Source organism: Schistocerca gregaria, chromosome 1, assembly GCF_023897955.1.
Source record: "Schistocerca gregaria isolate iqSchGreg1 chromosome 1, iqSchGreg1.2, whole genome shotgun sequence".
Taxonomy (NCBI): Eukaryota; Metazoa; Arthropoda; class Insecta; order Orthoptera; family Acrididae; genus Schistocerca; species Schistocerca gregaria.
Window position 1 is genome coordinate 166,908,556 of NC_064920.1, and position 13,325 is coordinate 166,921,880.

The 13,325-nt window shown below is 39.7% G+C and overlaps 1 protein-coding gene across 2 annotated transcripts in view; it reads right to left on the reverse strand.

The window, feature by feature from the left end:
• LOC126336114 (protein MTO1 homolog, mitochondrial) overlaps window positions 1-13,325 on the reverse strand; it is a 72,404-nt gene that overhangs the window by 45,197 nt on the left and 13,882 nt on the right. For both annotated transcript variants that reach the window (XM_049999596.1, XM_049999605.1), the window contains exon 2: window positions 7,100-7,218. In XM_049999596.1, coding sequence (XP_049855553.1) covers window positions 7,100-7,218 — 119 coding nt within the window. The remainder of the gene's footprint in view (window positions 1-7,099; window positions 7,219-13,325) is intronic.

Consider the following 13,325-nt stretch of genomic DNA (forward strand, 5'->3'; position numbering starts at 1 on the left):
ATCGATGAGTAAGTGGAGGCATTCTTGGATTCGTTGCACTAAGGGATGGTATGTGTACCAGCACACAGATGATCTGGAGGGCTCTAAGTGAATCAGAACAAAACACACAACTGGCAAGCCTGTGTCATCAGATGTACTGGGTGGCCTTGTAGAGGGTGGAAGGCTCTGCAGTAAAAATCAAGCACTGTTCCAGAAGCCGTTTTCATAAATGTTTGTTGCCAATGACAAAGGCGCATCTGACATCATGGTCAGTCTTAAAGCCATCATTGTAGATGAAGGTGTTGTCTCAAAATTGTGTGCAAAGTTTGAGAAGCTTACAGCGACAGGTTGAAGATGCAGTAGTGTACTTGGGAAGTGAACGAAGTCCAAGATAAATGCGCACCTCTGCACAAAGCCAACGTGGTGAACGGCTCTCACCAGTCTGTAACATAGCGGGTAATGTAAGTTTAAGCTTCAAAAGCAGCATATGAAAGCTGACACCGGGAGGCAACAAAGTAGATGTGTTTACCTTTACTGGCAGTCATGGGGTCATCAAAAAAGGACACACAGGATGGATGGTAGGGCATAAAGGACAGACGGCATGCATACCTGCTGAGGAGAACATCATGTAGTACCGCAGTGGTAGTTCAGCAGATCTGCATAAAGACTCACAATTGGGTCAATGTAGAAAGCTCCAGTGGTCAAACATACGCCTCAATGGCGAACTGTGTTGAGACGGCACAAAATAGATGGTCGTGCAGATGAATATACCAGACACATATAGTCCACTTATGATTGGACAAGGGATTGGTATAAGGGGAGGGGGATATTCTGATCCGCTCCCGTGGAGTACCATTTAAAACATATAGATACGAGGGGGAATCAACAGCTTCCTATGGAATGTCAGCCCCAAGAATTTATTGGTTTCGACAAACGGCAGAGCAACAGGAATGAGATGTAAGGAGGGTAGAAGAAACTCCTTATGCTGCCTAAAGCACAGACAGACAGTTTTCTCAGTGGAAAAGAAGCTGCTGTTGATGCTCCACAAGTAAAGACAGTTGAGACACTGCTGAAGTCGTCGTTCAAATAAACAGGTCCACTGAGAGCTGCAGTACGTTGCAAAATAACTGACAAAAAGAAACTCTGAGATGCCTGGCAGGAGACAGTCCATGATAGTTCAAATAACTTATGAGTTTGTTGCCAGGTGACATCCTAGACCACCGCCGATATTTCGACAGGAGCACACCCAGCCATTCTCAAGGCACAAATGCAAGGAGGAAGTAATGTGCAAGGAAGTTTAATACCTCAGTTCACAGAGAAGAAACAATAAAGGAGGTGGAAAAGAATGAATGTCTTCCCTTACTTGATGTGTTGGTCAGATACTGATAGTACATTGGGACATTCTGTTTATAGGAAGCTTACTCACACTGATTTTTATCTGCAAGCTGTCATCATCCTGTCTAAGTTTATATGCCTTTATGTGTGGATTGGCTAACTTTTACAGATGTTTTCTCTTTGTATGAAACTGACAAATCTATTACACTAGTCAACAGTCATTTTGAATCTGGGATTCGTTACATCAACTAGTATGTATTTTGGTGTGTAGAATCCAAGTATACCTTTCAAAATGTTCTTACACATGCCATTTTTGAGGTTTTAAAGTTTTTTTTAAATTTTTGGTATTCAGCATTTCGCTTTTTTGTTCTTCTGTTTTGATGTTTGTTTGCTTTTGATTTGCAGAGGAGAGCTAGAAGATCTACAAATTGTCAGTAAATGGTTGGTGTGCTAATCCAGTAGTGTGAAAGAGATCCTCAGTGAGTGTTTCCTGTGACAGATAGTGCAAACTTTTGATATTTAAAACTTACACTAAGAAAAATCGAATCTAGTAATTCTTGTTGCCGTCTAAACCACCCCGACAACTTTTGTTATGTTTGTAGGAAATTCACTCCAAAAGAAGGTGACATATAAATTGTATTTTGATTGTCCTGTTGGTGATCAAAATAAAAAATTTTGTACCTCATACAGCCTGCATAACCTGTACTACAACCTTTACCAAGTGGTTGAAAGGAAACCACCAAGCCATGCCATTCGCTGTTCCGATGGTGTGGTGTGAGCATAAAGACCATTATCCAGACTTTTACTTCTGCCTTACAAATATTTTAGGGCATTCAAGCAAAGCTAGACATATCTAAACTTTCGAAACAGCAAGCTGAACTCTTGGGGTCAAGTCTGCAACAACGGAACCTTCTACACACATCAAAAAAAGTTTTGCATCAACCCAGTTTCCGGAACTCCTGAAGATAGACATTTACTGTGGATATTGCATCACAGACACAGTCCCTTTGACTGTTCAGGGATGTCACTAAACCTGCTTGAAGATGTAAATAACCACAGCTTCACTCCTGATGACCATGGCGAGGTCTATCTTTGCAACCATGACACCATGCAGCACGGTACAGATGGGCCCAACAACATGCCGAATGTACCCCTCAGGATTGGCATCAAGTTCTCTTCACTGATGATTGTCGCACATGCCTTCAAACAGACAATCACTGGAGACGTGTTTGGAGGCAACCCAGTCAGGCTGAAAGCCTTAGACACACTGTCCAGCATGTGCAGCAGGCTAGAGGTTCCCTGATGTTTCAGGGAGGCATTTATGTGGGGCTGACGTATGCTGCTGGTGACATGGAAGGAGCCGTAACGGCTATACGATATGGCTGTGGTTGACTTCCTTCAGGATAAGACATCGCTTGACTAGAGTGGCCAGAATGTTCTCCAAACATGAACCTTAATCAACATGGCTGAGATAGATTAAAAAGGGCTGTTTATGAATGACATGACCCACCAACCACTCTGAGGGATCTACGCCACATCGCTGTTGAGGAGTGGGACAATCTGGACCAACAGTGCCTTGATGAACTTGTGGGTAGTATGCCATGGAGGATACATTCATGTATCAATGCAAGAGAACATGCTATTGAGTATTAAAGGTACCAGTGTGTACAGCAATCTGGACCACCATCTCTGAAGGTTTCGCTGTATGGTGGTACAACATGCAATATGTGGTTTTTCTGAGCAATAAAAATGGTGGAAATGATGTTTATGTTTATCTCTATTTCAATTTTTTGTACAGGTTCTGGAACTCTCGGAACCAAGGTGATGCAAAACTTTTTTTATGTGTGTAGCTCCAGGGGAAAAAATTTCCTGTTTCAGATCAAGAGGAGCTTCCTTCACTCAATATTTCAATATGCACAATTCAATGTGTGTATTCAGAGATGTCAATGGTCTGATGCTGCAGCTAGATGTACAACATAGTCCACAGACGTGGCGACTATTTATTGACTCCAGTAAAATCAGCTTGAAAGAAGTACTACCGCATAATGGCAATGCATTTATATCGGTACCTTGGCTTATGCAGTAGACACGAAAGAAACTTATGAAACCATTGCTTTGCTGCTAGAGGCAATCAGATATAAGGATCATGAATGGCAGCTTTGCTGTGACTTGAAAGTTGTTGCACTCCTTATAGGTTTACAGCTGGATTCACAAAATACTGCTGCTTTTTACACCTTTGTGGCAGCTGTGACACCAAGAACCACTATACAGTCAAGGAATGTCCTATAAGGAGGTCATACGTTTCTGGAAACGTAAATGTGAACAATACCCCATTGGTTGAGCCCAATACAGTTATTTTGCCTCCCCTTCATATCAAGCTGGGCCTTATCAAGAACTCTGAAAGAGCTCTGGATAAAGAAGGTGAGACCTTCAATCACTTAAAAGAAAAGTTCCCCAAACCAAGTGAGGCAAAGCTGAAAGAGGGTATATTTGTTGGACCACAAATACGAAAATTGCTGACAGATCCAAACTTTGATAACAAACTCACAGATACTCAATTAGCTGCTTGGCCTTCTTTTAAAGCAATCGTGGAGGGCTTTTTGAGTAACAGAAAAGACAAAAATTATGTTACCATTGTGAATGATCTGTTGGACAACTATAAGAACATGGGCTGTAGAATGTCGCTTAAAGTTCGCTTTCTACATTCTCACTTGATTTATTTTTGTTAAATTTGGGAGCCGTAAGCAATGAGAATGGTGAATGCTTTCACCAAGACATTCTTAGGTGATTGACATTCTTACCAGGTAACACTGTTACCCAGGCCATTGGAACCCTTCGATGATGGGTGACTACTACTGGGGTCTTGTTAGGAAGAGTGATGAAATGGCGAACAAAAGAACATCTACTCTGTAAGCCACCTGACGGTGTGTGGTGGAGGGTACTTTGAGTACCTCTATTGGTTCTCCCTTCTATTCCAGTCTCGTATTGTTCGTGGAAAGAAAGATTGTCGGTATGCCTCTGTGTGGGCTCTAATCTCTCTGATTTTATCCTCATGGTCTCTTCGTGAGATATACGTAGGAGGGAGCACTATACTGCTTGACTCCTCAGTGAAGGTATATACAAGAAACTTCAACAAATCCTGTACCGAGCTACTAAGCGTCTCTCTTGCAAAGTCTTTCAGTGGATTTTATCTATCATCTACATAATGCTTTCGCGATTACTAAATGATCCTGTAACAAAGCCCGCTGCTCTCCGTTGGGTCTTCTCTATCTTTTCTATCAACCCTATCTGGTACGGATCCCACGCTGGTGAGCAGTATTCAAACAGTGGGCGAACAAATGTACTGTAACCTACTTCCTTTGTTTTCGGAATGCATTTGCTTAGGATTCTTCCAATGAATCTCAGTCTGGCATCTGCTTTACCAACAATTAATTTTATATGGTCATTCCATTTTAAATCACTCCTAATGCGTACTCCCAGATAATTTGTGGAATTAACTGCTTCCAGTTGCTGACCTGCTATATTGTAGCTAAATGATAAAGGATCTTTCTTTCTATGTATTCGCAGCACATTACACTTGTCTACACTGAGATTCAATTGCCATTCCCTGCACCATGTGTCAATTCGTTGCAGAACCTCCTTCATTTCAGTACAATTTTCCATTGTTACAACCTCTCAATATACTACAGCATCACCCGCAAAAAGCCTCAGTGAACTTACGATGTTATCCACAAGGTCATTTATGTATGTTGTGAACAGCAACGGTCCTAAGACACTCCCCTGCGGCACACCTGAAATCCCTCTTACTTCGGAAGACTTCTCTCCATTAAGAATGACATGCTGTGTTCTGTTATCTAGGAACTCTTCAATCCATCACACAACTGGTCTGATAGTCCACATGCTCTTACTTTGTTCATTAAACAACTGTGGGGAACTGTATCAAACGCCTTGCGGAAGTCAAGAAACATGGCATCAACCTGGGAACCCGTGTCTATGGCCCTCTGAGTCTCGTGGACGAATAGCACAAGCTGGGTTTCACACGATCCTGATTCCTACAGAGAAGAAGAGCTCTGTCATCACATTTTTCAAAAACCAAAGACAATTAAAGGTGAATATATCTTCTGCACTAATTTGGACCTTTTATTGGCATCATGCCCATATATACATACAAAATAGTATTGATTTCAAATGTTTTAAATGTGTATTTTTGTTTGACTCAATTGTGTCAATTTTCAATATTACCTTTTTATTCTGCTGTGTATCTAGGAAATGTGACATCATATAGGAAAAACTAATTTCACCAGTGTACTCAGCGCCCCAAAATTAGGTAAATCCAACCATTTACAAACCAGATGCAGAAAAAAGTTTAAATTTATTAACTAGTGTTATTAATGTTAAGATGACCAATGGATATATAATTTTCCATTGTTACTAGTACTACTACAATGAATTTTAAAAATGGAACATTTATTTCAACTCCTAATTATCTATTCCCTTATATCTACCCATCAACTGCCTTTCTCGTCATTTCTAATTTCTAAAATATTTTTTGTTGTTCGACGGCATAGTTGATGTCCGTCTCATGTAATGTTTCATTTAATGCATCATACTGGATGGTTTTCCACCAAGAAATGGAATAACTAATTCTCTCTACTGAGAAATAATTTTATGCATGCTTCACATTGTGCTGCACAGCTGTTCATACTTTAATGTACATGTAAATCATCTCAGCTACTTTTAAGACAATGCTTTAATTATCACTGATCAGCATCAGGTGCCTGTAATACAATGCAACAAGAACACACATTAATATACACTAATGAGTCAGAAAACCACGACTGCTTCCCACGAGACTGGAAGGCACTGGCTGACTTTATGGACACATGAAGCAATAAGGAGAATATATGAGAGGAGCAGAGACCAATGGGATCTTTCATATGATAATAGACCCTGCAAAGGGAGAAACTGACTACATAAACTTTGAGAAAGGGTACACTAATATGCCACCATGCCCGAAAACAAGTGTATCGAAAATGACAAATTCCAATAGCTGTTCGTGTCATACTGTCGCGAGCATCTGTGGAATGTGGTAAAGGACGCTGAATCTATGGGTACGTGACATGATACTGGATGTCCATGTCTCATCACAGAATGTGGAAGTTGGAAGTTTTCCTGCCCTGTACTGCAAGAGAGGTGGCTTCTTGAAACATACAATGCACCATGGATGTAGGCTGATGGGGCAGTATTATGCTTTGGAGGACATTCACCTGGACTTCCATGGGACCTGTGGTAGTAATTGAAAGCACCATGACAACTATGGACTACGGCAACATTACTGTGGACACCTGCTTCATGCTTGATCTTTTCTCCAACAACAGTGGCATTTTCCAACAGGATAACTGTCCATGTCACAAGCCCAGAATTGCAGATAGTGGTTTGAAGGGCATGATTATGAATTAATGTAGATGTCTTGGCCACGAATTTCACCCAATCTGAACCTGATGGAATACACTGGCCTGTTATTGGCTGCCAGGTCTGCATCCACACACCACCAGCCCATTATTTACATGAATTCTGTAACTGAGTCTGCAGACATGTGATGCCACATGTCTCCAGGTATCTACTTATTGAACCCCTGCCACACACCACTGCTGCTGTAATCCAATAACGAACATCATGTTATTAAGCAGGGGGTCATAATAATATGGCTCAGTGTATGTTCATTTTCCTTCTCCTTTTCCTCTAAAGTGATAGCTTGCATTTAATAATGACTGATATGGCTTACCTTGTACTGGATACCAGACAGGTCACACATGCGGCCACAGATTCCATCTAATGCATCTATTTCCTTCATCAAATGTCCTTTCCCAATACCACCAAATGATGGGTTACATGACATTTCCCCTGCGAAAAAAAAATATAAAATGCAGCAAGCTTTGCAAAACATTTACTTTACCTCTGCACATGTGCCAACAGATGCATGCACACAAAACAAACATTTTATTAAAAGGAATATTTAAATTTATAATTACTCGATTTTCAATCAAACAACTTTTTCCTTGTTGGCACACTATAATGACCCATTTTGTTTTAATATTATTGTGATACATGTATTGTCATTTTACATGTTTGTGTGTGTTTTCCTTCTGGAATTTAAAGAGATATTGAAAAAAAGGCCTTCTTGCATTATGGGCACTGTTTGACTTGTTTCATCAACAATGTCAGAGACTTTACATATAGACCATTTTTTGTCCTAGTTCTCATCAGCATGCTAACCAAAAACATACAAAATTCTCTCACAGTCATGACTTTCACTTGATTTGAGTGGCTATTGATGAAATTTGTGTAGTCCAGAATTCTATGTATCATGCTTTATCTTCCATATCTTACAGTAATTTGTATTTTCAACTGGTTACCTGAATTAAATGACGGTCTATCTGCAGTGCAGATACTGATGGGCACATATTGTTAGCAACTCCATGTGACAAGTTTCAAGCATTCACATGGGTTGTAAACTGAGGTGGCATGAGCAGGTGCATAGCTTAACCACAAAAGCACACTTATGCCTGTCTTGCACTTACTTCTGTCTCACTGTGCTGCCTTACAGCTGGGATTGTCAGCATGGTTTCACCGAGTACCATCTTCTTGAGCGATTCAGCAATGGTCAAAATACTATTTATTTCACAATAATGTGCAGTAAGAACATTTTTTGAAGTTGATAACTGAACAGCTTGCAGAAGTCTCTTCAGGGACCTAAGGATTCTCACAATTAGGTGCCAATATACATACACCTTAAGGTATTTGTGAGTAATAACAAGAGTGAATTAAGGACGAAGTGCACAATTCACAACCACAATACCAGACGCAAAAATAATTACCATACAGACTATTTTTGTATCCCCACCAATGGGCATCATGGCGGAGGCAGATGAGCTGGCATGTGTATTGCAGTGTGATAGTGTGGAAACCTGTCATGGAGGGTGCACGCAACACATAGCGTGGACAGACCTGCTAACGGAGGGGTTTACATGTGGGCGGTAGTAGGCTGGAAGGACCAGTGCTTACTCAGAGTTCGACCGTCGTGGACTTTACTAAGTATACTGTGCTGTGTGTTGTGCCAAGAGCTTAGCTGTTAGTCGTCTCTGCCAGATGCACACCGAGTTCTTCACGTGCTCATCTTTACATGGGTTCAGTCTCTCTGTTTCCTGCAGATCGACTTGCGTGGTGAGTTCATTTCCTTCATGGGTTCTGTTCCCGAGCTATCAATGAGCCACCACTGGACCATGAAACATTTGGGCCAACTGAATAGTGAAGCGGTGTTGTCACAACTGTGCATATACTAAGTGTAACTACGGTTCACAATTCTGGAGCAAAATTCTACAACACATTACTGACAGCTATCAGGCAAGAAACTGAAAATCACCAGCTATTATAAAGCAGTGTGAAAGTAAGCATAGTTGTCACTCCTATTACAATATTTGGACTCAAGAATGTAAAGCCCGCAACTTTAATGTTTGTATTCACAGATCTTGCTTTGTTTGAAGTATTCGATAAAAACTGGAGTTGTATATGTGAGGCGAAGAGCTGTAGCTTTTCGCCACAAAAAAGCTGATTTACACCTAATATACATATATAAGGTAGCTATCAACATAATTCCTTTGATTATCAGAAGAATAGATAAGCATTAGACACAATCTCTTACTATGCCTGGATTGGAATAACAAAGTGATCAAAGCTAGTTGTTTACTAAACCACAACCTTAATAACTACAACCAGAGCACAAATTTGGTCACACCTTCTGCCCTGTGCACAGTAGTTGTATAGCTCTGCAACCTCAGCTGGCAGTTACCAGTCAGTTGCAGATGACAATTGTAGTCTGCAATGTAATGCTTGTGCCTTGTTGTTATATGGTTTGCTTCTCGCTATAGCATGTTTCTTTTAGCAGTTGTGTGAAACTAACTGTGATACTGCTTAGGAAAATGATAAAATAGGAATGTACCCAATATGTAACTGCACTGCTGCTGCTACCAGAGCTGTTTGTGCTTACACATAGTGGCGAATTGACAACATTCTCTTCCTCCATGCCCAACTGCCAGTCACAATATTATTCTGATCCAAGTATAGTATTCTTTACAACAGTAGTCTAGAGAGCCTACTTCTGTCTAGTAATGTACTCATTCCACATACCTTAAAAGGGTAAACGGATGTATCGGGCATGATGAATGAATGAAAAAGTAAGCTAGAAGTAATTCTCATAATTATTAGAGTGACTGAGCACCAGTCACAAGATTTTATTAGTCTACGTACAGAAGTAACCCGCAATGACTGCCTTTGCTTTTTAATGTTTATCTCAATTCATTTCATGTCCCTGAAAACTTTCATTCATTTACAGAACATGATGTGTGAATGAATGTATGAAATGTTACTGTTATTCGATAATTCTTGTGAAAATTTCATTTCTCATCTCTGGTAGTCTTTAGTGTGTTAAATGCCAGAATTGCAAGAAAGCAAAATCTCCAAGATTAATGACAGGTTACAACTGCCCAAAACTTACAAGGGGAGGTCACCAGGTGTGGGATTCACTTTTTGAAACTAAATGTAAGGTGATGTAGGTTAAGGTCCAAGATATCACAAACTTCAATGATTCACCCTGATGCCCTTGTTTGTGAATAATTGATAGGAAAAAAACAGAATTTTCGATGACATTCTAGAGCTTTAAAAATGATGAAAGCTCATGGAGCAGCACTGCAGCATAGTTGTTAAAGTACGTTCGTGACTAATGGAAGGTCGTAGGTTCAAATCATGTCAGATACTTTAAATGTTTTATTTTTTATTTTTTTTATTTTCAAATCTTTATCGAAATGATTTTGGATCATTATTTTTGTTAAGTTACTTTTTATACAATTTCTAATCTTTTGTCATGTCATTTTAATCATCATATTATCTAGTTCATTTGCTGTTATTTTGTCTTCCAGTCATTCTTTTTTCATTTGGAATCTCCGCGAGTGTGATTTTATTTATTCTTATGTATTAACATTAATTTAATATCTTCCATTTTAACATTTTATACTTTCGTCTGTATTATTCATTCATTATTTCTATTCCTCGTGTTGCCTTAATTTTGTTTTATTTATAATTCCTTCTTTCATGCAAATATTCATCTGCTTTTTTTTGTATATAGTGCAACAAGGATTTATGGTTTAAAAGATTGTATAACAATCAAACGTTTGTATGATGATTACCATCCAAACTCTTGTACTGAGTGATCAAAAAGTCAGTAATGCTGCTGAGACAGTTCAGGCAGAAATGGAAACTGTAGTGGGTTCATCTATGCATGGGGAAGTAAGCGCTTGTGCAGTCACACGTCGCACCGGTATTCCATACACTACTGAGGCATACCCTCCGATGCTATCCGTACAAAATCCATTGGCATCATGAACTGTTACCTGGCGATTTAGTGAAGCGGAGGGCATTTGTGATGTGGGCATTTCAAAAGATGGCAGAAGATGACGATTGGTTGAGTAACATGTTGTGGACTGACGAAGCTCATTTCATGCTCCGAGGGTCGACAGACTGCCCACAACTGCAAAATTTGAGCTACCGAAAATCCTAGAACTGTCATGTAAACTCCACTGCACAAAGAGAAAGCCATGGTATGGGTTGAATTTACCACATCTACCGTTATCGGGCCTTTTTTCTTCGAGGAAATGCGCGATTCTGGTTTTGTAACTGCTACCGTGACGGGTGAGAGTTGCACCGATATGCTACAGAATCGCATCATCCCCAGCCTGGCTGATAAACACCTGCTGGAACGTATGATGTTTATGCAGGATGGCGCTCCACACCCTATTGCAAGACGCGTGAAAGATCTCTTGTACACGACGTTTGGTGATGATCATGTGCTCAACCGCCACTTTCGTCATGCTTGGCCTCCCAGGTCCCCAGACCTCAGTCCGTGCGATTACTGGCTTTGAGATTACCTGAAGTTGCAAGTGTATCGTGATCGACTGATATCTCTAGCGATACTGAAAGACAACATCCGACACCAATGCCTCACCATAACTCCGGACCTGCTTTCCAGTGCTGTTCACAACATTATTCCTCGACTACAGCTATTGTTTAGGACTGATGGTGGACATATTGAGCATTTCCTGTTCTTTGCGTTGTCTTACTTTGTATGCTAATTATTGCTATTCTGATCAGATGAAGTGCCATCTGTCGGACAACTTTTTTCATGTGTGTCAATTTGTACCTCTCTATCTACATTATTCTGTGATTTATTTAGTTATCAAATTTATACTGACTTTTTGATCATCCGGTACATCACATAACAAAAAATACATTTTTGACACAACTGCACAGCCATTATAAATAGATTATTTTGTCTTTTGGAGTTAACAAACATCAACAGACTGGTGGTTGTAAACATTTAAGTAATATGATAAATAAACAAATTAAAATCACAATCACAATCTCAACATTCGTTTTTCATGACAAAATACAAGGGCATGCTGCAAAGGTAATGCCTCAGAGTTTTTATGTGAAAATTCTTACAGATTTTAAAATAAAACAATCTTTATTAACATTCCTCATCTTTATTCTTCATGTCTACATGATTATTTCACAACATCATCACCCTGATGACAAACACATTCGTCCCAGTGAGAGACCAGTTGTTTATAATATCCCTGTAGAATGTTTGACTTCGATGAGGTAGCCACAACCTCGCCTCTGCTTGCACCACTCCGTCACCATCAAAGTGAAGTCCTCAAAGGTGTTCTTTTAAGTTTTGGAAACAGGAAATCAAATGGAGCCAAGTTGGGATGCATGGAGAATGTTCGATGAGACTGAACTCAAGTGTCAGGCTAATGCAGTGCTCAGTGTGGTCCAGCATTATCATGCTGAGGGACAGGACACTCCAAGTGTGGATGAACTCTTCAAATTCGAAACTTGATTACAGCATGCTGTTTCACATGCACTGCCATAGTTACATTACACATCATGTTACACACTACGATTGAGAGCTCTCTAGTGCCAGAGGGCTCTATATAAGCAAACACAAAGAATAAAGATGTAGAATGTTGACAATGTTTACTTTAAAAAACTTTAACAGTTTTCACATAAAAAATCTGGAGGCATTACTTTTCAGCACACCCACATAAGAGCAAACAAAATTGTTAATACGATGATTACATCATTTGACAAAGCATTAGAAATTTTAAACAAATACATTTAAACCAATTAATTGTAAAAATTGATAAAAATTCATTTTGATTAAGATTTGAAAATAAAAAATTTTGAAGTACCTGATGAGATTTGAACCCACAACCTTAGTCGAAACAAGGCCCCCGGAGTAGACAACATTCCGTTGGAACTACTGACAGCCTTGGGAGAGCCAGTCCTGACAAAACTCTACCATCTAGTAGGCAAGATGTATGAAACAGGCGAAATACCCTCAGACTTCAAGAAGAATATAATAATTCCAATCCCAAAGAAAGCAGGTGTTGACAGATGTGAAAATTACCGAACTATCAGTTTAATAAGTCACAGCTGCAAAATACTAACGTGAATTCTTTACAGACAAATGGAAAAACTAGTAGAAGCCGACCTTGGGGAAGATCAGTCTGGATTCCGTAGAAATACTGGAACATGTGAGGCAACACTGACCTTACGACTTATCTTAGAAGAAAGATTAAGGAAAGGCAAACCTACGTTTCTAGCATTTGTAGACTTAGAGAAAGCTTTTGACACTGTTGACTGGAATACTCTCTTTCAAATTCTAAAGGTGGCAGGGGTAAAATACAGGGAGCAAAAGGCTATTTACAATTTGTACAGAAACCAGATGGCAGTTATAAAAGTCGAGGGACATGAAAGGGAAGCAGTTGGGAAGGGAGTAAGACAGGGTTGTCACCTCTCCCCGATGTTATTCAATCTGTATATTGAGCAAGCAGTAAAGGAAACAAAAGAAAAATTCGGAGTAGGTATTAAAATCCATGGAGAAGAAATAAAAA